Source organism: Macrobrachium rosenbergii, chromosome 28 (assembly GCF_040412425.1).
Source record: "Macrobrachium rosenbergii isolate ZJJX-2024 chromosome 28, ASM4041242v1, whole genome shotgun sequence".
Lineage (NCBI taxonomy): Eukaryota > Metazoa > Arthropoda > Malacostraca > Decapoda > Palaemonidae > Macrobrachium > Macrobrachium rosenbergii.
This window is the reverse complement of record NC_089768.1, coordinates 8585153-8612674: the sequence shown is the minus strand read 5'-3', so window position 1 is coordinate 8612674 and position 27522 is coordinate 8585153. Positions and strand designations below refer to the sequence as shown.

Below are 27522 nucleotides of genomic sequence, written 5' to 3'. Positions count from 1 at the left end.
TTCGGCGCAATCGAGTTTTCTGTACAGCGTATAATGCTGTATGCAACTCTCAGCCACGGCCCATGAAACTCTTAGCTGACCGCCGCGGTGTCCTTGTCCTTGCAGTGCCAGTCGCACGATCATGGCTTTAACCTTAAATCAAATATAAACTCCTGAGGCTAGAGGGCTTCAATTTGGTATGTTTGATGATTGGAGGGTGGATGATCAACATGCCAATTTGCAGCCTTATAGCCGCAGTACTTTTTAAGAGCTGAGGGCGGACAGCAAGAGTGCGGACGGACGGACAAAACCACCTCAATAGTTTCTTTTACAGAAAACTAAAAAATGGGACTCGCATAAATTTAGAGATAGAGTGACTATTGTTCCCCACCAGTAGAAAAGAAGGAACAGAAACTGCTCATAGTGGTTTAAGCGGGAATACATAATACTCGTTACCTTTTTCCTGCAGCCATGTCCACTGTTATCTACGTTTAATTTCGGCTGCTTCATTTCAGCCATTTGCTCTTAGAATAAAGGAAGAGAATTTGTAAAAGATGCAGTTTATGGCCTCATGCTACATTTTCTTGCACATTTTTAAACTAGTCATATCATTCTTCATTCAATCTCGTTTTTTCGTGCAATATATCTAATAAATATATAAATACTGATGAAAATAATTTGTTATCATCAGCTTTAAAAGAATTTTACAGAGAGACAACCCTGATCATTCGTATAGTATAGATTACTTATCTAAAGGAAAATCTATCACATGGTAATCTAGCGCATGCGCAAGTTGGACTTCTGACTGCCTCCTTATATGTGTATACGGTCTCTGGCAAAGAGCTTATACGGTTGCTTTTCTTCTTCTCTTTTTTCTTGTTCTTGTACTTCTTATACCTCACTCGCTCTTTCTAGAGGTGTGGCGTACCCGCACCAAGGCTGTCAGTGGTGCCAAAATTGGCATTTCTCGCCAAAAATCTCGGATTTACTCAGAAATTGACGATTATTATTGGTAAAAAGAATAACGGTTGTAAAAATGGCATTTACCGACAGTTTTGACGATTTCTGCTAAAAGAACGTCTGTTTTCTTTCTCAAAGGTACAGGAAATTGATTGCTCCATAAAAATGCGAGTTTCCGTGGATATTATCCCACGCAAAAATCTCCAGTCGCTCTATTCTAAGAACTCTAAACATGAATGTCTTTTACTGTAATACTACAGTATAATATGAAGATAAAAAGGCCCATAAAAATCTTATCTTCACTCTAAACATTTTCTGTAGAGTGTGTAAAAATGAATTCTTAAAAAGGTATGAGACTGTTGAAGGATCACGTGTGAGGCCCATTAATAATGTAAATTGGGGACTTGAACTCTATCAAGACTTCGGTGAACCAAACTTTTCGCGTGAACAGGAAGGAGTCTGAAATAGAAAGCTGGTATCTGAAATTTTTGGTTTCAGTAGTCAATCAGTTAACTAATGGACTTCTTGAAAACATATCTGTTTTGTGTATTTTCTGGAATCTTTTCATCCGCATGTGCTGTTCTCCCAGTCATTATGCCTTTTCACAATTTGAATCTAGGAGAGTTTGATCGTCATGGATATTTATATAAGAGGTAGAAGCTTAATATGCAAGCATTCAGGGAGTTGCCTTGACATTGTCAGATGTGAGTTTCACAAATGTAAGCAATTTTTAGATAGACGTCGATTGTTGAATCTAGACTGAGAAGCAAAATAGTCGCAGATTCTTTATAAAACATTTAAATATCAGATACAATGACGGATATATATATATATATATATATATATATATATATATATATATATATATATATATATATATATATATAGGCCTATATGTAGCGACAGACTACCTGTTAGGTATGTCAGGGCCCTATTCCTATCGTTTAGCCAATTTTAGCCGCATAATGCAATCGTTTATTTAAAAAATGGTGTATTATTTGATCCGACCACTGGTCGTCGTTAAGGAAAAATTTTGCAAAATGGGTAAGTTTTTATCATTTTTAAGCCAGTGTAACACATATTTTACTGGTACATCATTTTACAAGGTGATTTTTTTTTACTATTTCTGAAACTTATCAGCATATCCTATTGAGGTTGAATATGTGAAAACACCCTGTAAGATGTTGGTAGATATACCTAACAGCCAGATAACAGAATCGTTTAAAAATAACCAAATTTATGTTAATTTAAGTATCTTCCGAGTGGTATTATAAGCGCCAAGAATGTTCGCCAAGTTCAGGATGTGCTTGCCAAAAAGGAAATCAGGTAAAATGTAAAGCAGACGGCCTCATGAATATATCTTTTTTGTTTTATTAATTTGATATATTGGCTATGCAATGTAGAAAATGGCGTATATAACGCCATACAGGTGAGATAATGGCGTATATGATGCAATACATGTGAGATAATTGAGAAGTTGACAGAGATAATGAGAATTTCACCGTGTGTTCAGTACCAGCCACTCTTGGATTGAGGAAAAAACTGAAACAAAAGACGGCAGATTTCTCATTATCTCGGTAATCTTCTAAGATTACCTCACTTGTACTGCATAATATACACCCTTTTCTATAATACTCAGCTAAAAAATTTATATTAATAAAGTATATCTGCTTGTGGACCTCTCCTTTACAATCATGACTCACTACGTCTGGCAGTGCTCCCAAGACTCCCGACCTACCTTATGGTCATGTTCTTCAGAGTGCCGACCCACCAACTCTAGTGTTGTTGACTTAGTCTTGGTTTAGATGTAAGTGTGTGCAACTGAATGACACGTTGTTGCTTCGTTATACGGTTACACCACCTTTTCCAGTTGGTGAGTTACTTAGTGTACCCTTGATAAGGTAATGGAGAACAATAAACTCCAAGCGGAAATATATTGGGACCTGTAGCCTAGGTTACGTTGTAGGTACTTTCAGTTATTGGAGCCAATAGGTTACGTTGTAGGTTGTTCTTTCAATTTTTGGAGCCAATAAGTTAAGTTGTATGTTGTTCTTTCAATTATTGGAGCCAGTAGGTTACGTTGTAGGTTCTTTCAACTATTGGAGCCAACAGGTTACGTTGTAGGTTGTTCTTTCAGTTATTGGAGCCAGAGGGACTTTGTAGGTTGTTCTTTCAGTTACTGGAGCCGGAGGGACGTTGTAGGTTGTTCTTTCAGTTATTGGAGCCAGAGGGACGTTGTAGGTTGTTCTTTCAGTTATTGGAGCCAGAGGGACGTTGTAGGTTGTTCTTTCAATTGGAGCCAATAGGTTACGGTGTAGGTTCTTCTTTCAGTTATTGGAGCCAATAGGTTACGTTGTATGTTGTTCTTTCAATTATTGGAGCCAATAGGTTACGTTGTATGTTCTTTCAATTATTGGAGCCAATAGGTTACGTTGTAGGTTCTTTCAATTATTGGAGCCTATAGGTTATGTTGCAGGTTCCTTCAATTATTGGAGCCCATGGTTAACGTTGTGGGCTCTTTATATTATTGGAGCCCATTGTTAACATTGTAGGTTGTTTCAATTATTTGAGCCCATAGTTAATGTTGTAAGTTCTTTCAATTATTGGAGCCCATAGTTAACATTGTAGGTTCTTTCAGTTATTGGAGCCCATAGATTGCGTCGTAGGTTGTTCTTTCAATTATCCCCTATAGGTTACATTGTAGGTTGTTCTTTCAATTATTGGAGCCTATAGTTAACGATGTAGGTTTTCTTTCAGTTATTGGAGCCAGTAGGTTATGTTGTAGGTTGTTCTTCAATTATTGGAGCCTATAGGTTACGTTGTAGGTTGTCCTTTCAATTATTGGAGCCCATAGTTAACAATGCAGGTTTTCTTTCAATTGTTGGAGCCAGTAGGTTATGTTGTAGGTTGTTCTTCAATTATTGGAGCCTATAGGTTACATTGTAGGTTCTTTCAATTATTGGAGCCCATAGTTAACAATGTAGGTTTTCTTTCAATTATTGCAGCCTATAGGTTACGTTTTAGGTTCTTCAATTATTGGAGCCAATAGGTTACATGGCAGGTTGTTCTTTCAATTATTGGAGCCTATACGTTGTAGGTTGTTCTTTCAAGGGAATCTTTAGGTTCTACAGTCAGCAGGGTGAAGCATTTCCAACCACAACTTTTATTTAGAAACTTTATGTATTTAACTGCATGTATTTTAACTTTGTGTATTTAAACTTAAATTTCAACCAATCTTGATGATCCTACACTGGAGTTGTTAATGGTATTGACCATAATATTCTACTATGCTGATCCCCAGGGGCACCCAAAAAACTTTGTTTTACCAGTGGTGTCCCTACTTAATTTATAGGTAGCCTAGGCCTAGTTTTACAGTGGAGGTACTATGACATGGAATTTGACATATAGAAACGGTCGATACATTCACATCATGGCTTCCATTTTGGAGGCGGGAATGGGAAAGATTGGCAGAGTGTGTGGTATAATTTTATAAGTTGCCAATACGCGATATGAAATTGTAACCTATTTTTTTGAAAGAGCTCTTCATTCTCGTTAGTTTTTGAACCCCATAAGCGCTATGTGCAAATGATAAATGAAAAATTAATAAAATTATGGCATAAGGTGAAACAGTATCCCCCACCTTCCATAGCTAATACAGCAAAATTGTAACCAGTAAACAGCTCTAGGTTATGTTAGGTTGGTATTTTTAGATTCTTTTAGTGCCCTGTCATTTCCTAGCCATTTTTGCATGAAAACCCCAAAATGGTTTTTCATGCAAAAATGGCTGGCTGGAGTCTTATTGGCAACTTATAAAATTTTACCAAATGTGAATCAGAGCTCCGATATAGGCTATGAATCTTATTCAGGCATAGCCTAGGGTGTGACGTAGGTCAAATGGGCATGTATGTACAATTGGGTGGGTTTATAATTCCCACTATTGGGTAATTGAGCATCATGGATGCCATAGTACAACCATCTTAAGAACTTTAGGGAAATTTATACTGGGGTCACGTCAGTGACTACCTCAGGAAAAATATGGGCTATTCCAAATAAAAAAAAATGCAAAACCTCCGACTGTGAATAATTGATTAGGTAATGTTAATTTTGGAGGTTTTGAGACATGCTGAAGAGCTATTGTGCTACACAATTTGGTTTTGTATAGGATTATATCATCTGATGTAGATAAAGCTGCTATTGGTCGTTTTGCACACTACCCCTAACCAAACTGAGGACACTGGATCATTACTTAGCTAGAAGGGCTTCACCCTCCCTAGACCCCCCACATGACACAATCTAGGGCACCGTAAATTGAAATGAATAACAGGGTTGTGATCTAACCTAATCTAATCAAGGATATTAGGTTCTTGCTTGGCTGGGGGCTAGCACTACTAGACCCCCCACCCAGCCTAACCTAGTGTATTGCAAATAAAGCTAAGTATGAGGATTGAAACCTAACCCAACCTAGAACACCTGGTCCTTACCTGGGTTGAAGCTTCACCTCCCACTTACTTATCATAGATCCCAGACCTTTTTTTACCTAGTGTGTTGTGTAATTCTGAAAATATTCAGTAAACCTTACCTTAATCAGGTTCGGAACTTACTGTGTCTTGGAATGTCCCCAGGCCCCTGTCATTTTGCAGGAGCTTTTTGTGCAGGGTTAGATCACTGCTCACTCTCTTCGTTGATGCTGAGACACCACCGCCAGCTCCTTCCAACCACCCAACTCTTTCGGTGCAAGTCACAGAAGAGCTAATGTCATGTTTGGATGACAGGAACCCCACAGTGGGAGTTTATGCTATTAAGGAGGATTTTCTGGCTACATGACTCACCTCATTTGCAGATGAACATTCTTGAGATCATTGCTTCTCAGCAGGTTTCCAGGAATAGTTGGTAGGTTACCTGTTAATGCTAGTGTTACAGCACAATTTTCATGTAACCTTGCCAAGCAAAGAGGGAGGCTTTGCTCTTGCTTTGTGGTATTTGCACAAGTGGACAACTCACTCAATTGGGCTGTCTGCCATTAGGGAAAAGGCTGGCATACTTTCTCAGTGGTTGAGGTCAGTTTTGAAAGTTTCAGCTCGAGGTGGGTTTTCTGCATTTATGCTTGATTATTTAGTTGCCAAGTTGAACAGACTTTTACAGCACTCTGTTCACCCATCCCATATCCTTGGGGCAGTAATTGAAATTGTATTCCATCATTTTGGAAATGTTCTGTGCTTTTCATCATTTAACCTGTTTCTCCTTGTTGAGTGACCAAGTGTTGATAGCTCATGTTTCCAATTGACCTTGGCTACTCCTCATGGCCGACATCAAGTGGCATCTAGTGCTGCTGCTCATGACTGGAGGTCTCCCTCCGGTCAAATGCCTCGTTCACCCACTCTTCGATCAACTTTGCAGTGCTTCTGGGCAGTGAGGTTAGGTGTCCAGGCTTGAGCTTCTATCCTTATTCTACTTAAGGGACATCACCCACAGGCCTCTAGATATTTTTTGGGACTTGTGGTGATTGCTCACAGCTCCCTCTGGACAAGAAAGTATCTCACCTGAGTACTTTAGCCTAGTGTAAGCCTGGGGGATGAATACAGTTACTTGACTCTCTTTGTTCCCTTTTTCCATTCTATCAGCATCTAGATCTAAGTACAGTATAAGCTGGGTTGGGTTGGGTTAGTTACATGTACTTACACTTTGAACACCCAATCTTAGTTTAACTTTAGAGATGTTTCTCCCTCTTCTCTCCCTTTTGGCAAGGTAGATGGAACTTAGGCAGAGTTATTCAGATTGGCTCTCTAGGAGCTACCTTCCACCTTGAGTTCCCCTAAAGGATTTCATGGTTCTCTGATCTTTTTCCTTATTTGGCTACCCTTCGGTAGGCAGGGTATTATGGTTCAGGGCTCTACTGCTGTTGTCAGCCTTTTCACCAGACTGGTAGGAGGAGATCAGGGGAGTCATGACTTCCCGTGATTGCATGTACAGACAGAGGCGTAACGCTTCTGGCTGGCATTCAACTCCAGTAAGTTAAAGGGGATGACCTCCCTTGCAAGCAGTGAGTCTCCTGTATAAGAAACAGTGTTTTATATATGACACTTACCAAGTAATTACATAGCTATAATTACTACTATAAACGGGAGCTAAAGAATTGAAAATTCGTGGTAGCGTTCTTTTGTTTTGGTGCAGGTAAGTGCCCCGCCCACTTTTGGGGAAGAATAGGTACAACGTAGCTAAAGAGCTCAGTTTATTTCTGCTGTTGATGATTGAACGTCAGTCGTTCAGCAGCTGTGTTTTGTTAATTCAGGAGTAGTTTCACCGGATGGTTTAGTTGCCTTCTATTGAAGGATTTGGTGAAGTATTCTTTCATGTGGTAGCCTCCAAGCTATATCTTTATAGCTTAGCTTAGCCTTTTTTTTAATTTTTTTGACTATTATGTCAGAATGAGTGTGACCAGTAACCAGTATTGCAGCAAAGGCTGTAATACTAGGTTGACTTCGTTTAAATATGACGAGCATTCTGTTTGTTTTCACTGCCATGAACAAGTATGTTCCCACGACTTGACTTGCGAGGAATGTAAGGACTGGGCCGTAAGTAATTGGAAAGCTTTGACCAATCATTTGGATAAATTAGGGAAAGCTAGGCATAGGAAAATGGCTGCTAGAACTGAGGCTAGAGTTTCTGTAACTCCTGTACCCCTAAACCGGCTTTTGCTACACCTTTGGCTTCTCGTTCTCCGATTCCTACTTCTCTTGCTCTCCCTACAGTTCCGTTACCTGGCCCCCTTCCCTCTGAACCCAGTGCCATCACCAGTCTCGAAGCTCAGATGGATAAGTAATTCGACGTTTTAGTAAGTACTGTTGCTCATATAGGATCATAGTGCAACTGTCAGTGTAAGTGCTAGTGCCTGCACCTGGGTTAGTGTTGGGGAGGGGGTGGCTATTCGTCCCACTAACGCTCCTAGATGGAGGTCCCTGCCAAACTCCCCTGCACCTGGGAGGAGGCAAACCTTAAGTCCAAGGGAGGTCGGTGGGGTTTGCCCATGAGTAGTTGCTTCCACAGTTGATCCTGCTGCCAGTCCCAGGTATCAACAGACAGCCACTGGAAAGGAGTCATACGGATCTCCTAAATTCGGTAACTGTCAGACTCCCCTGCACCTGGGAGGAGGTGAACCGTAAGTCCAAGGGAGGTCGATGGGGTTTGCACACGAGTGGTTGCTTCCTCACCCAAACTTGTTGCTATTTCCCAGGTTTTGGCAACCAAATGCTCGGAAGGTGTCCAATTGGCCAATTGGATCACACCTTATCTTCCAGTGGTTCGGATTCCGAACCCAAAGGACGTTTTCAGGAGTCTTCTAGACCTTTGAAGAGGCATGTTGCGGATGTATGTACAGCGGTACCTCGCAAACGCCTTACGGACCAAGAGCCCTCTTGCAGCTATTGAGACAACAGAGAGCTCCCTTTGGACACCGAGCTCCCATTGGCTCGTAAGCACCCATAGGCTCACAAGCGCCAGTTGGCTACCAAGCACCAATTGGTTCATAAGCGAGCTTTGGGATCTCCCTCTCCCATTGGACCTGAGCTCCCAGTGGCTCATAAGGCTACTGCAGGTTCAGTTCTCGCTGTAGCTCCAGACATCCCGTTGGCTCCCAGCTCTCCACCATTGGGATACGGGTCTGAGACTCCAGATTCAGACATCCCTACTGCTGCAGGTCAACCTGTTTCTGCACCTTCTGTGTCACAGATCCCCACGGCCGTATCCTCTTCACTTGTCGCTGATCGTGCGAAGCCTGCAAGTGCATCAGCACCCCAAGACTTATTTGCTTCCCACTCACCAGTATTTGGACAACATCCTGGAACTGTTGAAGAACTCGTCTTTGAAACCAGAAGAACCACAGCAAGATTTGGCACTTTCTGCTGTATCTTCAGCAGAGGAGGAACCTGAACCAGAACAGCCTTCATCAGCTTATGCCTCATTATTGAATTATTTTCTGCTCTGCTTCCCGACATATTTCTCCACTGCGGCCCCTTCTTCATCGGGATCAGCGTCCTTGTTATGGCAATCATCGAATACCACTAGACTCCCATAGATGGCTCTCTATTTCGTCCAAGAAAGCGTTGTCAGGGATCGAATCTTAGCTATCTGAGAAGAGGAAGTTGGACAAAGCTGTATTTTGTTCTCCTTCTCAGATTTCCAAAGGGAGATGTGTATTCCATACAACTGGGGAAGCTCCTTCCTTGGGAGTTTGTGCTATATTCGTACATGCAGACTGGCTCGGAGTCCTGTCATGTGCGGACAAGGCGATTCGAGATGGGACACAGGAGTTAGCTGCTCTTTTTTCGTCATGTATGCTGGAGAAAAGAGACATGGTGTTCTTTCACCACTAAAGAAGTGACACCATCCCAGAGATCTGCTTTTCTTTTTGCTCATCTGTACAAACACCCTTTTTTCCTCGAATGACATTAGAGCGGGTAGCTACGGAATGACAAAAGGCTACTCACGACTTGCTTGCACAGTTGTCCAAGCAAACGATGGAGTCAAACTGAACACCTGCTGTTTCATTTAATCCTCGGCCTCTCTCTCCTCTCCAGCCACGGCTCTTTCGAGGTAACAGAGGAAGAGCTTCCTTGCGGCCACGCACAAATCCCAGATCAGTTCTCCCTATCAGCAAGAAGTCCTCTTCTAGACCAGTCTGTAGCAAGTGAGACTTCGGTCCTCCGTCTACCTGTGGGCGCCAGACTCCCACACTTCTGGAAAAAATTAAGTATACCTTAGTTTTACCAGACCACTGAGCTGATTAACAGCTCTCCTAGGGCTGGCCCGAAGGATTAGACTTATTTTACGTGGCTAAGAACCAATTGGTTACTTGGAAACAGGACCTGCAGCTTATTGTGGAATCCGAACCACATTATAACGAGAAATGAATTTCTATCACCAGAAATAAATTCCTCTAACTCTTCATCAGCCAGCCGCGGGAATTGAACTCCGACCCATCGAGTGACAGTCTGAAGCTCAACCGACTCAGCCAACAAAGGGCTTCACACTTCTGGAGACAGCAAGAGGCCAGATCGATAGAACTATGGGTACTACGGGTTCTCAAGGTATGATATGCGAGCCCCTTCAAAAAAGGAAGTCACAGCTCTTCTCCACAAGAGAGCTGTAGAAGAGGTAGAAGACTTGTCATTGGGGAAGGATTTTGCAATCACTCTTTGTTGGAGGCCAGTCCTGGATGTAAGCAGTCCGATCGTCCAAACCACGAAGTTCAGGATGCAGATGAACAGCTCAGTTCTTGCTGCAATTTCCCAAGAAGATTGGATGGTCTCAGTAGACATGAGAGACACTTACTTTCATATCCCAATACACTGGGATTCCAGGAAATTCCTGTGATTCGCTCTCAGGTCAAAGTTTTCCCATTTCGGGCTCTATGCTTCGGGTTGTCAATATCCCTTCAAGTCTTCGCCATGGCTAATGGGCGTGAAGTTTGGATGACTGGCCTTATGTTCATCATCCCAGAAGAAGTGCTTGGAGGACCCTCTCAGAACCCTTCAGTTAGCCCAGGAGTTGGGCAGGAAAAGTCCCTTCTCAGACAATAGTCTATTTGGATATGAAGATTGATCTCGACTTTTTCAGGTTTTTCCATTAGAGAAGAGAATACTATCATGCACCCATAGAAGTCTGTCATTTCCGAGTCTTCAGACCTGCTCAGCCAATGACTGGATGAGCCTGCTACAGAATCTCTCCTCCTTAGAGATGTTCGTTCCTTTTGGGGGTACTGCATGCGAGGCCTTTGCAGTTCTTTCTGAAAGCCAGTTGGAACAAGAAGATTCTTTCAGATTCCTTTATATTCCCCATCACACAGGAAATAAAAGATCTTCAGCGATGGCTGGTAGAAGGAAGGTTCCACTCACTGAAGTCCCTATGTTCTCCGAACCTGAACCTCTCATTATTCTCCGACACATCGGACCTAGGTTGAGAAGCACACTAGGAGGATTGGAAGTGGTCCCTTCAGAAGAGGAAACTGCACATAAATCTGTAGGAGTTGAAAGAGATTCACCTGGCTCTTCAACATTTTGCCGCAATAACTCGAGTCTCTGGCTTATATTTGAAACCAAAGAGGCACTCAATCTCTGTCACTGTGCGAGTTAGCCAAGGATCTCTTTCTTTGGGCGCACAACAACAATACACAGATTCTCACCTGCTGTGTTCAGGGCAAGTTAAGCTTATTAGTGGATGAATTGAGCCGTTGCAAACGGGTTCTACCCACGGAATGGTCGCTGAATCCACAGGTGTGCACCGACCTGTTGAAACAGTGGGAACACCGTCAATAGACTTGTTTGCAACATCCAGGATCCATCGCCTCCCCCTGTATTGCTCTCTGGCACTGGACCCTCACACTTGGGCAATGGAGGCGATACTTCAGGATTGGTCACACCTGGAAATGTATGCCTTCCCTCCGTTCAGTCCAGTAAGAGACATGATCAACAAATTTAAGACTTCTCATCATGCATCGATTATCCTAGTAGCTCCCTTTTGGCCTCAAAAGGAGTGGTTTCCAGACCTTCTGGAACTTCTGTCAGACTTTCTGTGGCTCCTCCCACAGAGGAAAGATCTTCTCAGACAACCTCACTTTAACAGATATCATCAAGGTTCGTCCACTCTCACTTTGACAGGCTTTAAACTGTCAGGAAGCTTGTTAGAGTGAAAGGATTTTCAAGAAGAGTTGTGAATGCTATCGCAAAATGCAGACATGACTCTTCTTCAAAGCACTACCAGGCTAAGTGGGCAGTTTTTAGGACATGGGGTAAAGAATGTAGCATCTTGTCTTCTTCTACCTCTGTAGCCCAACTAGCCAAATTTTTACTTTACCCAGGATCTTCTAGAGGCCTTTCGACGTCTACAATAAAGGGTTACAGATCCATGCTGAACTCAGTATTCAAGCATAGAGGTGTGAACATTTCCATAGACCCTGACATTTCAGACTTAGTCAAGTCTTTTGACACCAGGAAATGGAAGTCTCAGTAGCCAGTGTCTTGGAACCTAGATTTATTCCTACATTTGTCTAGAAAGACACTTTCCTTAATCGATTTAGCCACAGCGAAAGAGTCAGCGAGTTACAAGCCCTGGACAAACAAGTTTTTTTGCAAGAGACAGCTATTTGCTCATATATTTTAGGCTTCTTAGCCAAAAACGAGTACCCATCTTGACCCTTGGCCTCATTCTTTTTTGGTCCAGAGTCTTGCAGAACTGGTAGGACCATCTGAACAAGAGAGAGTGTTATGCCCAGTGAGATCATTAAGATTGTATATCGAGAGACCCAAGAATATCAGAGGGAATTCTCGTAACCTCTGGTGTTCTGTCAAGAACCTTTTACATCCTCTCTCCAATAATGTTATATCTTTCTTTTTGGGAGACATTATTGTAAAGTCTCACTTGGGAATTCAGGGAACTTCGTTGGCTTTTTAACGCAATCTCTCTCTGGCTACCATAATCCAGTCGACTTATTTGAAGTGTTGCTCGGTCTTCGCCAACTATTATTTACATGACGTTGAAACTGTGTTTGAGGACTACAGTACACTGGGTCCGTTCTCTGCGCCTGGCGTGGCACTAGGGAATGAGGGGGGAGTGATCCTCCTATTTCTCTGTCTCCTAGCCTTGATTAAGGTTGTTGAGTTTTTGGGAAGCCAGGGGTACTTAGTATCTGGAGTACCCTCCAATCTTCGTTTTTAATGGATGGGTAATACTGTACAGTATATGTGTTTTAAATGGTGTGCAGGTAATATAATTTTATGGTCATATGTTAGTCGATGTCCATTTTTCACCCAGGACAAGGGCAATTGTTGTGTTTAAGCTTTGTCAAGTCATAGATGCACTCCCTGACCACAAAGCTCCCACTGAAGTAGGGACAATCCTGACACTACCGATCATGTCCCTACGGGGCGAGATGAGCAACGACCAAGAGTCAGTGTCCTCCTGCTTTTGCATTCTCCCCAGGTAAGGTTACAACATGCATTACCACAATGCTAGCTTTCCTTTTCTATTTCAAATGCATTTCTTTATATTTTTTTGGAGTAGCACATGTCCATTCTTCCCACCTCCTATCAGTGTGGGTTAAATATACCTGGATTCAGCTATGTAATTACTTGGGGTCATATATAAAAAATTACTTTTTTAGTGTCATATATAAAAATTACTTTTTTATAATAAAATAAGGTTTTATATATACTTACCAAGTAATTACATGAACAGAGCCCATCCCTCCTCCCCTCACATGGAATGAGAGCATAAACGAACTGAGGTCTTTAGCTGCGTTGTACCTATTCTTCCCTGAAAGTGGGCGGGGTACTTAGCTGCACCAAAACAAAAGAGCGCTACCACGGACTTTCAATTCTTAAGTTGCTGTTTAGAGTAGAAACTATAGCTATGTAATTACTTGGTAATAATATATAAAACCTTATTTTATTATAAAAATGCCATGTTTGTATTTCTGTAGGGAGAAATAACAAATTTTAAAACAAATTATCGTAGTTATACAAACCAGTCTTATATGTCCTTAACTCTGGCTCATTTCCTCCGCTCTGTTCCTGCAGCCAAAGAAATAGCAACTAGTGTTGGTGAGTGAGTGAGGTATGTTTCCCCACTCACTCACTACCAGTTAACTACCATGTTACCAAGTTCGGTGACTGATTCCAGCTAGAATTAAAGACTGGTTTGTACAGGTAGGAAAAATACAAATTAGTATAAGTTTTATTATATTTAACTGTAACAATTTACTTCAGTACATATATTGAGAAAAGTATTTATGAGACATAAAATACTAATACTAATAAAGATGTTTGTATGAAATATTCAGTATAAATTTTTAATGGAGTATTTAGTTTATTTTTTGTGTACACATCTCATTGTATGGTAAGTGATGGATTTTGGCTCTGCTTTCTATGCACAGAAGTTTTTAATGTTCTTAACAGCATTTTTTATTTTTCAGGTCAAGTGGTACTCCACCCGCAAAAGTTTCGCATCAAATGATATGTTGTAAAGGCTATGGAATATCAGATTGACAGCAACAAGACCTCAACTGGGGAGCAAATTACAGAAGGTTTTAACCCTGTAATAGATTACAGTGAATGTCATAGCCAATTTGCAGGAGCTCGATACATCATTGAATGTGGGATTAAACTAAAAGCAAATTTGTTGACAGTAGCTACAGCTGCCACATACTTCCACAGGTTTTTTTATAATATCTCCTTAGAGGAATATGATCCATATCTCATTGGTTGCACATGCTTGTATCTTGCGTCAAAGGTTGAAGATGATGATATAAAAATCCGGGACATCATCAATGTGGGAATCAATTGTGTTAGACGTGAGAGCCCTCCTTTGCCTCTTGAACCTTATTTTGCTTTAAGGGACTCTCTTATCCAAGCTGAACTTCTGCTTATGCGTGTTCTTGGCTTCAAATTGAAAGTAGACCTCCCTCATAAGTATTTGCTTCACTATGTTGAATCACTGAAAGAATGGCTAGGGAAGAAGACATTCAACTCCATTCCATTTGTAGATTTATCATTTACCCTCCTTCAAGACATATACCATTCACCTATTGTGATAAAATATTCACCTCAGCTTCTCTCTGCGGCTATCCTGAATATTGTTAATCAGGTGTATGGGGTAGTGGTTCCTGGGTGTGATGATCTACATGATCAGTCATGGTTTACTGTACTGCATGCTGACTGCACAACTAAAGCAGTATGGGAAGTTTCATCCCAGATCTTAGCTGTGTATAAAGGAGAAGAAAAATTGAAAATCAAGAATAATTATAAGTAGCTGCACAAAGACTTTTTTCTACTTACGTCGTACTCTTTTCTACTTACGTTGTACTGCTCAGTACTGTGCAGTGTTTGCGGAGAATAAAAGGGGAAGAAATCAAGAGAGGGAGTTGCTCTGCTGTGTCAGAAATGTTATTGCTGCCTGGCCAGTTTATGAAGCAGCAGTGTAGATAATAGCTGGAAACTTCAGTACCCCTCATCTCTTCTGTGTTACATCCCATTAAGGTAAAGTTGGTATGGTGACTTTGTTCATAGTGTAATTAGGATTTAGTTTTGTCATTGAGTTTCCTGTTAAATGAGGCAGGAACAAAGAAGTGTCACTTTTATTTTTCAGGAGTCAAGAATGCTGCTGTATTTAAGATTACCTAATTTGCTTCTTCTTCTGAACAAGTTGATTTGTGAGCTACCAGTTGTTGAATTGTTCATAGATTTTCACAGATGAAAACAGTGATACATAAAGTTAATTAAACAAACCCTGAACTACAAAGAACACTTGTAATAAAAGCAAAGTGAAAGTATCACCAATCAAGAGGGATTCACACACAAAGATTTAAGTAGAGTATACACAGTTAACATCCAGAATAACTTAATAATTCAATTCAGCCCTGGAGTGAACACGTGAATGGCACCCATTTATTGAATTTTTCATTACTTGAAACCATTAACACTCCTTTTTATTTTACTGACCGTTCCCAAAATTCATATACTGTGTGATGTGTTTAACCCCCTTCCCTTTCACACTTTTTTTTGCAATTATATATAAAAAAATTAGTAAATTTTTGTTTATTTTTAGAATTTCTGTATAGGATAATATGCAGCAAATTGTAAAATTATAGTTGGTTATGTTTTTGAGTCATGCAATATTATAAAGGTACATCATTATTATTTTATTCATGCAGAATTATGAGTTAAAGCCCTTGCAAAAGTGTGGTTTAATAGCATGATTTTTACTAATTTGTTTAAGTTGCTTTATAAATTATATATAAATATATATTTTGTTGCCAAATTATCAATACTTTGGAAGTTATTAAGGTTTGAAATATGAAATCTTTATATTCCTGAGTTAACTTGGGAGTTATGTAAAAATAGAAAAAAATTAAATGATTAAATTTTTTTATTCTTTTTCTGAGTCATGCAATATTATAAAGTTGCAGAATTATTTTCTTATTCATGCAGTATCAAAATTCTCTTTATAATACTTCTAGTGTTAACGAGATGGCATTAATAAGAATGTATGTTGGTAGAGGGCCAGAGCAGTCCTTGCTTAAAGATCAGTGATAAAAGAAAATAAGTAAAAAATGTGCTGGAGTTTCTTCAGTGCAATCGAGTTTTCTGTACAGCCACTACAGCATATAATCAAGGGCACTGAAAATAGATGTGTCTTTTGGTGGTCTTGGTATAATGCTGTATGAGCCACGGCCCATGAAATTTTAACCACTGCCTGGTGGTGGCCTATCTTATATAGTTGCCAGACGTACCGTTATGGCTAACTTTAACCTAAAACAAATAAAAACTACTGTGGCTAGAGGGGCATAACTTTGTATGTTTGATGATTGGAGGGAGGATGATCAACATGCCAATTTGCAGCCCTCTAGCCTCAGTAGTTTTTAAGATCTGAGGGCAGACAGAAAAAAAGCGGACAGACAGACAAAGCTGACACAATAGTTTTCTTATACAGAAAACTAAAAGCCCCATCATCTGTTGATAAAAATGCACACTAAACACTCGGTACCAGGAGAGTAGGCATGGAAAACAGGAATGAATTGGAGAACAAATAAAATTGGAATGATAAAAATAAGTATGGATTTTTTGGATGATAAAAAGAGTAGTGTCGTGATTGTAAAAAAAGTACATGGTCACTGTTCACAAGTATATTCGGGATAGTAAGGAAAGGGTTGACAAGAGAAAGAGAGAGAGAGAGAGATATATACAGTATGGTTTAATGGTTGAATTAACAGTAAATTTACATTATTTCTCATTATTTCTCACTCATGCAAAATAAAAATAATGAACTTTGGCTTCCTTTATGAGTTTTCCTTGCTTGTCAATTTCCAACATATCTGCATTATGAGTGGTAGACGATAGTGACATGGTATTGCTGTAACTCCTTAACTTCTACAAAATCCATAGATAAATATTTGCTGTTTTTGATTGAAAGACTACGGCAATTGCCTTCTTCTGTTCTTTCTGTATTGTGTGAGTGAACCATTTCCATTTTATTTACTATTTCATGTCATATAATCTGTAGTTTCAAGTGCAAAGTCATAGTTTTAACATCTCATTTACACTTTCCCATGATCTTTCCAAAACTAAATGAGCTACTCTCTTTTCAAAATTTTTTTTTCAGTGTCATAGTGTGAGGGTGTGATTGGGGGCAAGGGAGCCAGGCTGATGTTTGCTGAAAACTAGCAACTTTTAATTTAAATTCAAATGTGAAGCCTCAGACTTTCTCACCCTGAACTGAGACATCATTTATTTTTTGTCTGTGCCATTCCCACACATTCAGAACCCCAAAACTGAGTATCAGTCTTCTTTCTTCTTAATTTTGCAACAGTAATACAAGGTGTGTTGCTTAAAGCCTCAAGTTATCAGCCATTTAGTGACTTTCCCTTGCATAGCAGCAAGAATGCTATTGTTAAAGCCTGCCACCCTACAGGGGGCAAGATATTGAGTGAAGAGGCTCCTGCGCTGTTTAGGGATGGTTTTTTCCCAGTGAGTCACAGCATTTGATGGACATTTCTCTGTCTTTGGACAGTGCATTATTGTCCCTAGGCATCAGTAATTGTATGGTAGCAAATGTGCAACTCATACTGCAGTTATATACCGTTTTTGTTTTGAACCATGTTCATATGGCAGTAGGCTAATTAGACTTGGCAAGCTGAAGCCATTTTGTTGACTACAGTGAAGTTTAGGTATTGTGTCCTGAATCAAATGAATGTACATTATTTATTTACTTTTGGAATTTAATTTTCAGGTAGACTTGAAAGATGGGTTCTATTGGGTGTCCGCTGTGCTGTCGACATGACTTCATTTCTGTGGTTGCACTGCATGATCATCTCTTGTACTATATGTACAGACCCCTTCAGTGTGCAATTTGCAGTACTCATGTTGGTGGCATCCAGGAACTCACACATCACTTAGAGAGACATCTTGGAGACGGCGTTTCAACAGCCGGTTTTCATCCAAAGCCTGCTTTCGATCAAAATACAGAATCCGGTAAGGTTGCCTCCAAAATTGTTTTTGTTTTCCTCTGTTATATCTTTTTTACTGTGTTATATCTTTTTTACTTTGTTATAAATATCTTTTTTGTTTTACTTTGTTATAAATATTTGTGTACTCTTTCCTTACAAAAATTAATTTTTTGTTTACAAAAATTTATTCCTAACTCCTAGCCATAACCTTTTGAAGTGTTTAGCACTGTACTCAGATATGCAGAATGCATTCCAGTCAGATTTATCCAACTTTATGAATTGTGCAGGATGATTTTGCATAGTTTATTTATGCAACTCTGCTTGATGAAAGAAGTTTATTTTAACCCTTAAACGCCTACTGGACGTATCATACGTCGACTAAAATTGTCTGTTGGGTGCCAAGTGGACGTACCGTACGTCGACTACAAAAAATTTCAACCTTCGGTCAACTTTGACTCGACCGAAATGGTCGAAAAACGCAATTGTAAGCTAAAACTCTTACATTCTAGTAATATTCAATCATGTACCTTCATTTTGCAACAAATTGGAAGTCTCTAGCACAATATTTTGATTTATGGTGAATTTTTGAAAAAAACTTTTTTCTTACGCCTGTGCGGTAACTCTGCCGAAAATTTCAGAAATTCTTTCGTCATTTTGTCGTAATTTTTGCACTGTTCTATATTAGCCATTACATAAAGTTTTATATATGAAAATTTGCGCAATTTCATGTACAATACAACAGAAAATAACTCATGGTTGTAGCTTTTATCAGTTTTGAAATATTTTCATATAAATCACGATAACTGCCAAAATTTCAACCTTCGGTCAACTTTGACTCGACCGAAATGGTAAAAAAACGCAATTGTAAGCTAAAACTCTTACATTCTAGTAATATTCAATCATTTACCTTCATTTTGCAACCAATTGGAAGTCTCTAGCACAATATTTCGATTTATGGTGAATTTTTGAAAAAACTTTTTCCGTACGTCCGCGACCGGAAATTCTTTCGTCACGTTGTTGTAATGTTTGCACTGTTTTATATTAGTCGTTACATAAAGTTTTATATATGGAAATGTGCGCAATTTCATGTAGAATACAACAGAAAATAACTCATGGTTGTAGCTTTTATCAGTTTTGAAATATTTTCATATAAATCACGATAACTGCCAAAATTTCAACCTTCGGTCAACTTTAACTCGGCCGAACATCTCAGAAATTCTTTCGTCATGTTGTCGTAATGTTTGCATCGTTTTACATTAGTCGTTACGTAAACTTTTGTATATGAAAATGTGTGCAATTTCATGTAGAATACAACAGAAGATAGCTCATGGTTGTAGCTTTTATCAGTTTTGAAATATTTTCACATAAATCACGATAACTGCCAAAATTTCAACCTTCGGTCAACTTTAACTCGATCGAAATGGTCAAAAAACGCAATTGTAAGCTAAAACTCTTACATTCTAGTAATATTCAATCGTTTACCTTCATTTTGCAATAAATTGGAAGTCTCTAGCACAATATTTCGATTTATGGTGAATTTTTTAAAAACATTTTTCCTTACGTCTGCCACGGTAACTCGGCGAACATCTCGGAAATTCTTTCGTCTTGTTGTCGTAATATTTGCACCGTTTTATATTAGTCGTTACATAAAGTTTTATATATGAAAATGTGCGCACTTTCATGTACAATACAACAGAAAATAACTCATAGTTGTAGCTTTTATCAATTTTGAAATATTTTCATATAAATCACGATAAATAGAAAAAATTCTACTTTCGGTCAACTTTAACTCGACCGAAATGGTCGAAAACTGCAATTGTAAGCTAAAACACTTACAGTCTAGTAATATTCAATCAATTAGCTTCATTTTTCAATAAACGGGAAGTCTCTAGCACAATATTTCGATTTATGGTGAATTTTTGAAAAAAACATTCTTTTACGTCCGCGCATTACGAATTCATGCATCATTTTGTGATAATATTTTCTCTGTGTTGCTTTGATCATTTTACAATTTGTTATATACCAAAATCATCGCAATTTAGTGTACAATACAAAGAAAAAAAATTAACTCATTAGCTTTAACCGTTGTGCTTACAGCGCGATTTGTATACAATTATATGAGTTTTTTTTTTTCACTGTCATATATTCCAATATTTATATATGATAATATTTTTTTTCATTTCTGATGGTTGCATACTAAACTTCAGGCAATGACAAAAAAAAAGGAGCCAAAAATGAACTCTTAATCTTAAAAACTAAGCGTGCTGTGATTTTTTGAAAAAAACTTTTTTTCCGCTTCGGCGCTAACTCACCGAACGCCACCGCCATACGGGAGACGTTTTTGTAAATAGAGGCTCGGCGTTTAAGGGTTAATTAGAATATTATCCTTTATATTTGTTTTCCCTTTCTCTTTCACTCCCTGTCTCGCAAGGTGGTTGCATCACTCTGTCTACCCCTTTTCCTGTTGCTGGTATCTCATTATTTTCATTCATCCCTTTCTATACAACTTACAGTATACTGATATTGGGTTCATTTCTTTTTGGTTCTCATATAATTTCTAATATGTCTGTTTATAGTCTCTTTTTTTATTATTATTACAGTATTATTATTATTATTATTATTATTATTATTATTATTATTATTATTATTATTGTTATTATTATTATTATTATTTAGTAGCCAGACCACTGATTCAGCCCTCACCTGCCAGACATAGCTGGGTACCCCCTTGGTAGATTCATTAGGTTTTGATTGATCTGCTCTTGTGATAGTGAAAAATAACATTTATGTTTAGTATATATGAAACATGAAAGATGTTCAAAGCAAATTAGATCTGTGCAAAGCTCAAGATATTCTGATTAATGTGTATAGATTCAAGCATCGTATTTCTTTTCACAGTTATAGGTGAGTGAATAACAGTGCAAAGATTTAATAATTCATTTTGATTTAGTTAGTTTAGTAATAAGAAAGTCTGATGTGTTGCTTTACTATATAATACTGTGAGAATATTGTACAGCAATCTCTTGATTATCTAGATCATTATTATCTAGAATTCATCATTACCCAGACCCCAGGAACCAAGGCCCAAAGATATATGATATACAGTATATAAATTTTAAAAAGTTTGAAAAAAACTGCTCTCCGAAAATGTTCGTAACACTGCTTCAACTCATAAACAGACTGAGAATGGTTTTTGGGGGTTGGGGGAGTCTTCGATAAGTTTCTACGGTGGGGGGGCTCGGATGGCTGGCACTCCACTTTTATATGTATATTTTATGCTACAGTATTCTCTTTTACAAACCAAAAGATAAATGCTAATATGTGCACAGGTATGCATGCGCTCATTCAATGGTGGTAAACTTCCCGGAGCTTGTTTGGTTTTGTGATTTTATGTCGTATGATAAAGTATTAAAGGATATGTACAGTACTGAGATATGGTAGAGAGAGAGAGAGAGAGAGAGAGAGCGCGCGAACAATAGTGAGGTATGTTTACTTCAAAGCCTAAGTTTTTAAAACATCCAGCCATCGTAAATATGATGAGCAGCACACACAGTTAAGTGAGAGTAAAAAAGTATTTTTATATCATGGTGTTAGAATGATTATTTTGATAAAATTGTTTATGTTAACTATCACATTGTGTTGCCTATATGAGAAAAAAGGGGTTTACTTTTTTCTGTGAACAGTATGATGTATTTTACAGTGCTTGGTGCAAATGAAAAACGACGTCTAGTCTACTGAACTACATGTTGGATATTAGAGAAAAAGAAGGGGTTGCTTTTTTGTTTTTAAGTGTATTTATGGAGTTTGTTACAAATATATAAAAAAGGTAGATACTGTAATTGCTTTTTGCGTAAAGTTTTCAGTTCAAGTGTGACGGTGGTTGTTTATAAGCATATTTAGTGTTTATGGCTATGTGATATTGACAATGTCAAGGTGAGGAAGGGCACTGGGTTGCCCTTGAACACCTGTAATTGTATTCATAGGGGTTATTTTGTTACAGATATGGGAAAATAAGGTAGATAATTGCTTTTTGCATACAGTTTTCAGTTTAGTGTAATGTGTGATGGTGGTTGTTTATAAACATATTTAGTGTTTATGGTTATGTACCATGACCCGTAGATTTTTAACTTGCCATTATCCAGATTTCATCATTGAAGGATTACTGTAAATGGTATGCCTGTGATGATAAAATAGTTTTTCCAATAAAATACTTTGTTCTCTCAAAAGAAATATAACGATTATTTTATTTTCTATTTCAGGGAATACTCCATTCATTGAAAATGGCAGTTCATCATGTTATGATGATTTGCATGACCAAGGGAGATGGAAAAACCTTTCTGATAATGGAGACATTGTAAGTCACCAGACAAGGGAAGAACCTATTGAACTCACTTTAAGAGCATTCTTCTGCCAGACATGTGGTGCAAAGATAGTTGGTAAAGATAGCTACTTTTTACACATCAAACAACACATCTCAAAACCCAGCAACCTTGCTGCTGGTAATCCACAGCCTTCTGGAAGTTCATACCAGCAGGAGACTTCCTCTTGCGGGCCTAGTCCCAGTTTAGTTAGTGTAAATACCGTTCCTCCCAATATATTAACAGATTCTGAAACTGTTACCACAGAAGAAACCCATGAAGCTACAGAATCTCCTGAAACACAACTCTCTGATTGTATGGAGGAAGAGCATGTAGCCAATCAGCTATTGAAATTGCGTGAGTGGCAGCTTGGAAAGTATGGCCGGCGCTTCAGAAAGCATCATTTGTCTTTTTCAAGTTCCGTGGGAGCATCAGATAAGAATTCCATTGAAGGAAAGTCAGTCAGTGCAGATCCTTCTCCTAATATTAATCCTGGTTCAGTGGAAAAAGTGTCAGTAAGTCATACCAATGACCTTGCTTCTGTTGGACGAGCTTCAGTGGAGAATGAACCACTGTCATCATTTTGGCCATCCAGTGTCTCATATTTGTCTGATGGAGAGAGGAATACAGAAATACCAGGAAAATGTTCAGTTCCATCAACACCTCACACATTAATAAGTTCAGGGAAAGTTGAGGATTCAGCAGTATGTTCTAATGGTGTTTTGTCTCCATGTATTTCCACACCTGGTGAGCAAAATGAAGCTACATATCATGAAGATGATCACGTGCAACTTGATGATTGTGCTGTGAGCCCATTAGATAGAGTTAATGAATCATTTCCTGCAAGTTCTGTGTCAGATGACAATATTGCAAGATTTCCTCCTCTGGAATCGAAAATACTGGAAGGGAGAGAGTGGTCTCAGTGTTCAGTTAGCCAGCCAGGAAAAAGACCAGATGGAGGTAATTTTTCTTCAGGAGGGCCTCAGCCTTCTTATGACAAAAACTCTCAGGATATGGCAAAACAAACTTCATTTGACCTCAACCTCGGAGTATCTGCTAAGAACATTCCATTTTCATCAGATCCTGAGTCCATAGATACTTTGCAAGATAGTTACCAGGTTCCTTTTGAGGGTGCCAGAGATTTTTCTGATAATCAGGTTCCTTTTGAGGGTGCCAGAGATTTTTCTGATAATCCTAAATTTACTAATAGAGCAGATGAAATTATAAGTAACACTTTAACTCAAACAGAAAATCCACCTTTTATTGGTGGTGAAGATAAATTGCAGAGCAGCACACATTCTAACAGCGTAAGTAATCATACTGTTTGTGAAGAGTCTTTAAATGACTGTATTGTAGGTGGTGGGAATCCAGACCAAGAACCTTATTTACATAAAAAATTCCATCATGATCAAGAAAGGAAAGCTGCCCAAACAACTAGTATTACTCAGAATGCAGATGTAAACAGATATATTCAGAGTATTCAGTCATTATTGGTAAATAAATTGAATGCTACTCTCAATTCATCTTCTCCTTTTAAAAGTGAAAGAATGACTTCAGAAGTTAAGATTACAAGGAAAAATACAACCCAGGACAGCAACTGTTCAGCACAGACTGAGGCACCCCCCAGAGTTTATATTTGTGAAGTATGCAGTCTAAAGTGCTCTAATCGTTTAGCTTATGCAGTTCATTGTAAATCGCATGAAGTAGAAGGTCAAAAGAACTTTACTTGCCAGTATTGCAGTAAAAAGTTCTACAGGAAACGTAGTAAGGATTTGCATGTTAGGAAGCATACAGGAGAGAAAATCCATCAATGTACAGTTTGCTCAAAGGTATTCACTAAACTTTATGCTTTCCAGAGACATAAGGAGGAAGTACATGCTTGTAGGAAAAATTTTGTGTGTGCAGAATGCAGTAAAGAGTTTTCTAGTCAAAGACAGTTACGGAACCATCTGGATCTTCATCGTTGTGAAAAAATTCATAAATGTAATCAGTGTGATCATGCATGTCACACTGCAAGTGGCCTGAGAATGCACAAATTAAAAAATCATTCAAATGACCAAAAGAAAGAAGAATATCAGTGCACAGTTTGCAATTACTGCTTCAAGAAACCCAGTGGTTTAAAAAGACACATGCAGCGAAAGCATTCAGTTCCACAGTTAAAATGTGACTTGTGTCCCAAAATGTACTCGTGTAATGAAGATTTACTACAGCACAGAAAAAGTCACAGTAGTGAGCCATTTAGATGTAACCATTGTGAAAAGTCTTTTACCTCGTCGTGGAATTTACAAAGACATAAAGTGACCCACAAGAAAAAAACACATCCTTATCAGTGTGAAAAGTGTTCATCGAAATTCACAAGGTTAGACTCTTTAAAAAGTCACTTGAACATCCATTCTCAGAAGAAGCCTTATGTCTGTCATTGTGGTAAACGGTTTGGGAAAAAAAGTCAGTTGAAATCACATGAAGACAAACACAGTGATGTTGCAAAATATATTTGCAGTGTTTGTGAACACTCTTTCAAATTCAAAGTTTCATTAAAAAACCACAGTTGTAAAAGCAGCCGTAATACAGAGGAAAGTCTGCAGGCTTCTTCAACCTGAGCATTGTGTGCAACTATTTCTGGCCAAGTTAAGTTAAGTTTTTAGGATAAGATGTTAAAATATTTTGATACCGAATGACAATAAATCCAAAGGATTGGCTTTTTCCTGAATCAGTTATCCGCCTTATATTTATAGTTTTAAATATATTTGTAATATACAGTACAGTATTATGAGTACTGTACTCTCTTTCTGGGTTAACAGTCATTTGATTAAATCTTTTTGCATATACTGTACCAGAACAAGAGGTGGAATGCTGGCATGAAGAAAATCACTATAGTACAATGCAGTTAATATATATATTTTGAAATTGCTCACAGAATATTTGTTTCATTTAATGATCCTTATCTTTTTATTTTTACAGTTTCATCTTCATCACTTTCATGTACGTCATCGAACAATTCCATCTCTTTATCCGCAGCATCCTCTGTTTCCATTTTCTGAGGTATATCATCGTCCTTCAGTCCAAACTGAATTGTCCAATTCTTACAAAACTGGTGAAACATACATTCTTTAAATGATGATAAACTTGTGAACAATCTGTAGGCTGCCAAAAGCTGTTCTGTTGTGAGTTCACGAGGATGCACAAACATACGAAATCCATTCTGTAGGACAAAACATATAGATGTTATAATGACATTCAAAATTTTCATCAGAAATAGAGTAAATAAACAAAATGTGTAAATTGACATTTGAAAGTTATTACCATGAAAAAAGGATGCAGAACCACTACATACCATATGATACTGTACATCATTCTCTATGAATGTTCATGTATGCTAGGAAGACAGGTATGTTTTATTCTCTTACTGTCAATTTACGAGTTACCTCTACATCTGTTATGTAAATTGAAAGAACCAACAACTGGAAAATATAAAAAAAGTAGAAGTAAATTCCAAATTAATAGTGATCCACAAATTAATGCCTGATTGCATGACTGGAAGCTTAGGGAATAAAATCAATACCTTGTAATGTATGCAGGGCCTTGAACTTTGAATTTTTCTATTCTTATTTGAATTAAGATTGATTTTAATGGGAGGGGGATAGCTTATATAAATTACAATACCTTTTAGTACAGTACAGTACATCTGTAATAAATGACGTAATTTTTTATTGAGGGAGTAACTTTTGTAAATTATAGTATCTCATTTCCAGTACATTATACCTGTAATAATGTTTTTGATTAATTTTTTCAGTACACAGCCATTGCATTAACAGTGACTGTGTCATTAGCAAAATTCTCAGATACATTTGTCCACTAGTAAAATAAAAAGATAAGGTGGCCTAGGTATCACAGTGCCCATGCCCATAATCCCTCAAATCTCAAGTGTACCCTGATCAACTGTGAAAGAATGGTGGGTTAACTAGCCCAAAGTAAAGGGTTTGTATTATATAAAAAAAACAAAAAGAATAATAAAGAATTAAGTCAAACCGGTGGCAGCAGAAGAGACACTTCTGTCTCAGACGCGGCCAAAAAGAAAAATGAATGCGTACCAACTGGATGGAGGAGACTCCTCCCCCTTCCATTGATAGCCAACTACCCACATCCACCTTGCTTTAAGTTAAATGGCCGGCTCCAGCTTGCGCTGAGAGTTAATCCCATATGTAAAGGTTGAGGGTTTTATGTTAGGAAAAATATAAATTACTTTAAAAATTTGTCATTTTAATATAAAATATCTGTCTCATTAACTCTGACTGCTAATCATAAAAGGACCATTACAGACAATGGAGCTCCTGGGTAGATAGGCATGAAAGAAAGCCTAGGCTTCATAACAAATTAAGGTTCAGGAATAGGGCTTCAACCATTACAGAAAGGAGGGAACCCTATTTCGAAACTGAAGGAATATGGCAGCTCAAACAGGTGTACATTACTAATCTCTTGAAGGCCAACCCCGTAGGGGAGTTGTGCCGTTAGTGCACCTCATGCGGTGCACTGTAGGCATTACTTGAGGTTCTTTGCAGTGTGCCTTCGGCCCCTAGCTGCAACCCTTTTCGTTCCTTTATACTGTACCTCCATTCATATTCTCTTCCATCTGACTTTCCACCCTCTCCTAGCAATTGATTCATAGTGCAACTGTGAAGTTTTCATCCTGTTACACCTTTCAAACCTTTTACTGTCAATTTCCCTTTCAGTGTTGAATGACATCAAAGGTCCCAGTGCTTGGCCTTTGGCCTAAATTCTATATTCAGTTCAATTCTTGAAGGCTAAGCAAGACAAGGATCTGGACCACTAAGCCTTTCCTTTGCTTGAGATGCTGGCCAAAAGTAAAATTATCCTTCAGATTCAGAAATGCCTGTGAAGTGAAATCCTACTCGGTGTAAGGAAGAAAAAATGTTCTGCCTTGGCGAAAAAAAAAAAAAAAAAAGATAAAGTGTGAATCCCACAGCTCCCTCAGAGACAGATGAGAGAAAAAGGATTTTGACAAAGGAAAAATCTATTTCTGGGGAGGGGCCCGTGTCACCCGGTGAAATAATCCATTCAGCACCTATTTCTAGGTAATTCCGTTGCTAGATACCAGAGAAAAGCTAAATGTAAAGCTGGGGTTACTACCCCCAGAGCGAGCTCCAAGAAATGGAGTCGTATATGGTAAAGGGTGAGATTGTTACAATCACGGGACCCTGCCCTATAAAGATT

The 27522-nt window shown here is 38.5% G+C and overlaps 3 protein-coding genes across 6 annotated transcripts in view; 2 read left to right on the top strand and 1 right to left on the bottom strand.

Moving 5' to 3' along the window:
* Positions 1 to 2640: 2640 nt before the first annotated feature.
* On the top strand, positions 2641 to 25209 carry LOC136854009 (zinc finger protein 235-like). 4 transcript variants are annotated; one of them, XM_067129976.1, is made up of 5 exons: positions 2653 to 2812; positions 13904 to 14966; positions 17716 to 17957; positions 22192 to 23408; positions 23448 to 25209. In XM_067129976.1, the coding sequence occupies exons 3-5, from the start codon at positions 17729 to 17731 to the stop codon at positions 24888 to 24890; spliced, it is 2889 nt and encodes a 962-aa protein (XP_066986077.1). In that variant the 5' UTR covers positions 2653 to 2812; positions 13904 to 14966; positions 17716 to 17728; the 3' UTR covers positions 24891 to 25209. The 4 variants fall into 4 exon arrangements, with proteins under 4 accessions (XP_066986075.1, XP_066986077.1, XP_066986074.1 ...); XM_067129974.1 differs by having other exon boundaries at positions 2641 to 2746; positions 22192 to 25209; XM_067129973.1 differs by having other exon boundaries at positions 22192 to 25209.
* CcnQ (cyclin-Q) lies at positions 13960 to 14739 on the top strand. Its single transcript, XM_067129797.1, has one exon. It carries the CDS (start codon positions 13960 to 13962, stop codon positions 14737 to 14739), a length of 780 nt encoding a protein of 259 aa, XP_066985898.1.
* mtTFB2 (mitochondrial transcription factor B2) overlaps positions 25168 to 27522 on the bottom strand; it is a 17541-nt gene continuing 15186 nt past the window's right edge. The window contains exon 4 of the mRNA XM_067129989.1: positions 25168 to 25492. Coding sequence (XP_066986090.1) covers positions 25232 to 25492 — 261 coding nt within the window. The 3' untranslated portion in view covers positions 25168 to 25231. The remainder of the gene's footprint in view (positions 25493 to 27522) is intronic.

Excerpts from the sequence above, each read along its gene's own strand:
- CcnQ (XM_067129797.1), top strand. The coding sequence starts at position 13,960 with ATGGAATATCAGATTGACAGCAACAAGACCTCAACTGGGGAGCAAATT.
- LOC136854009 (XM_067129974.1), top strand. The coding sequence starts at position 17,729 with ATGGGTTCTATTGGGTGTCCGCTGTGCTGTCGACATGACTTCATTTCT. Across the intron at positions 17,958-22,191 it reads CGATCAAAATACAGAATCCG|GGAATACTCCATTCATTGAA; the intron begins GTAAGGTTGCCT and ends TTTCTATTTCAG.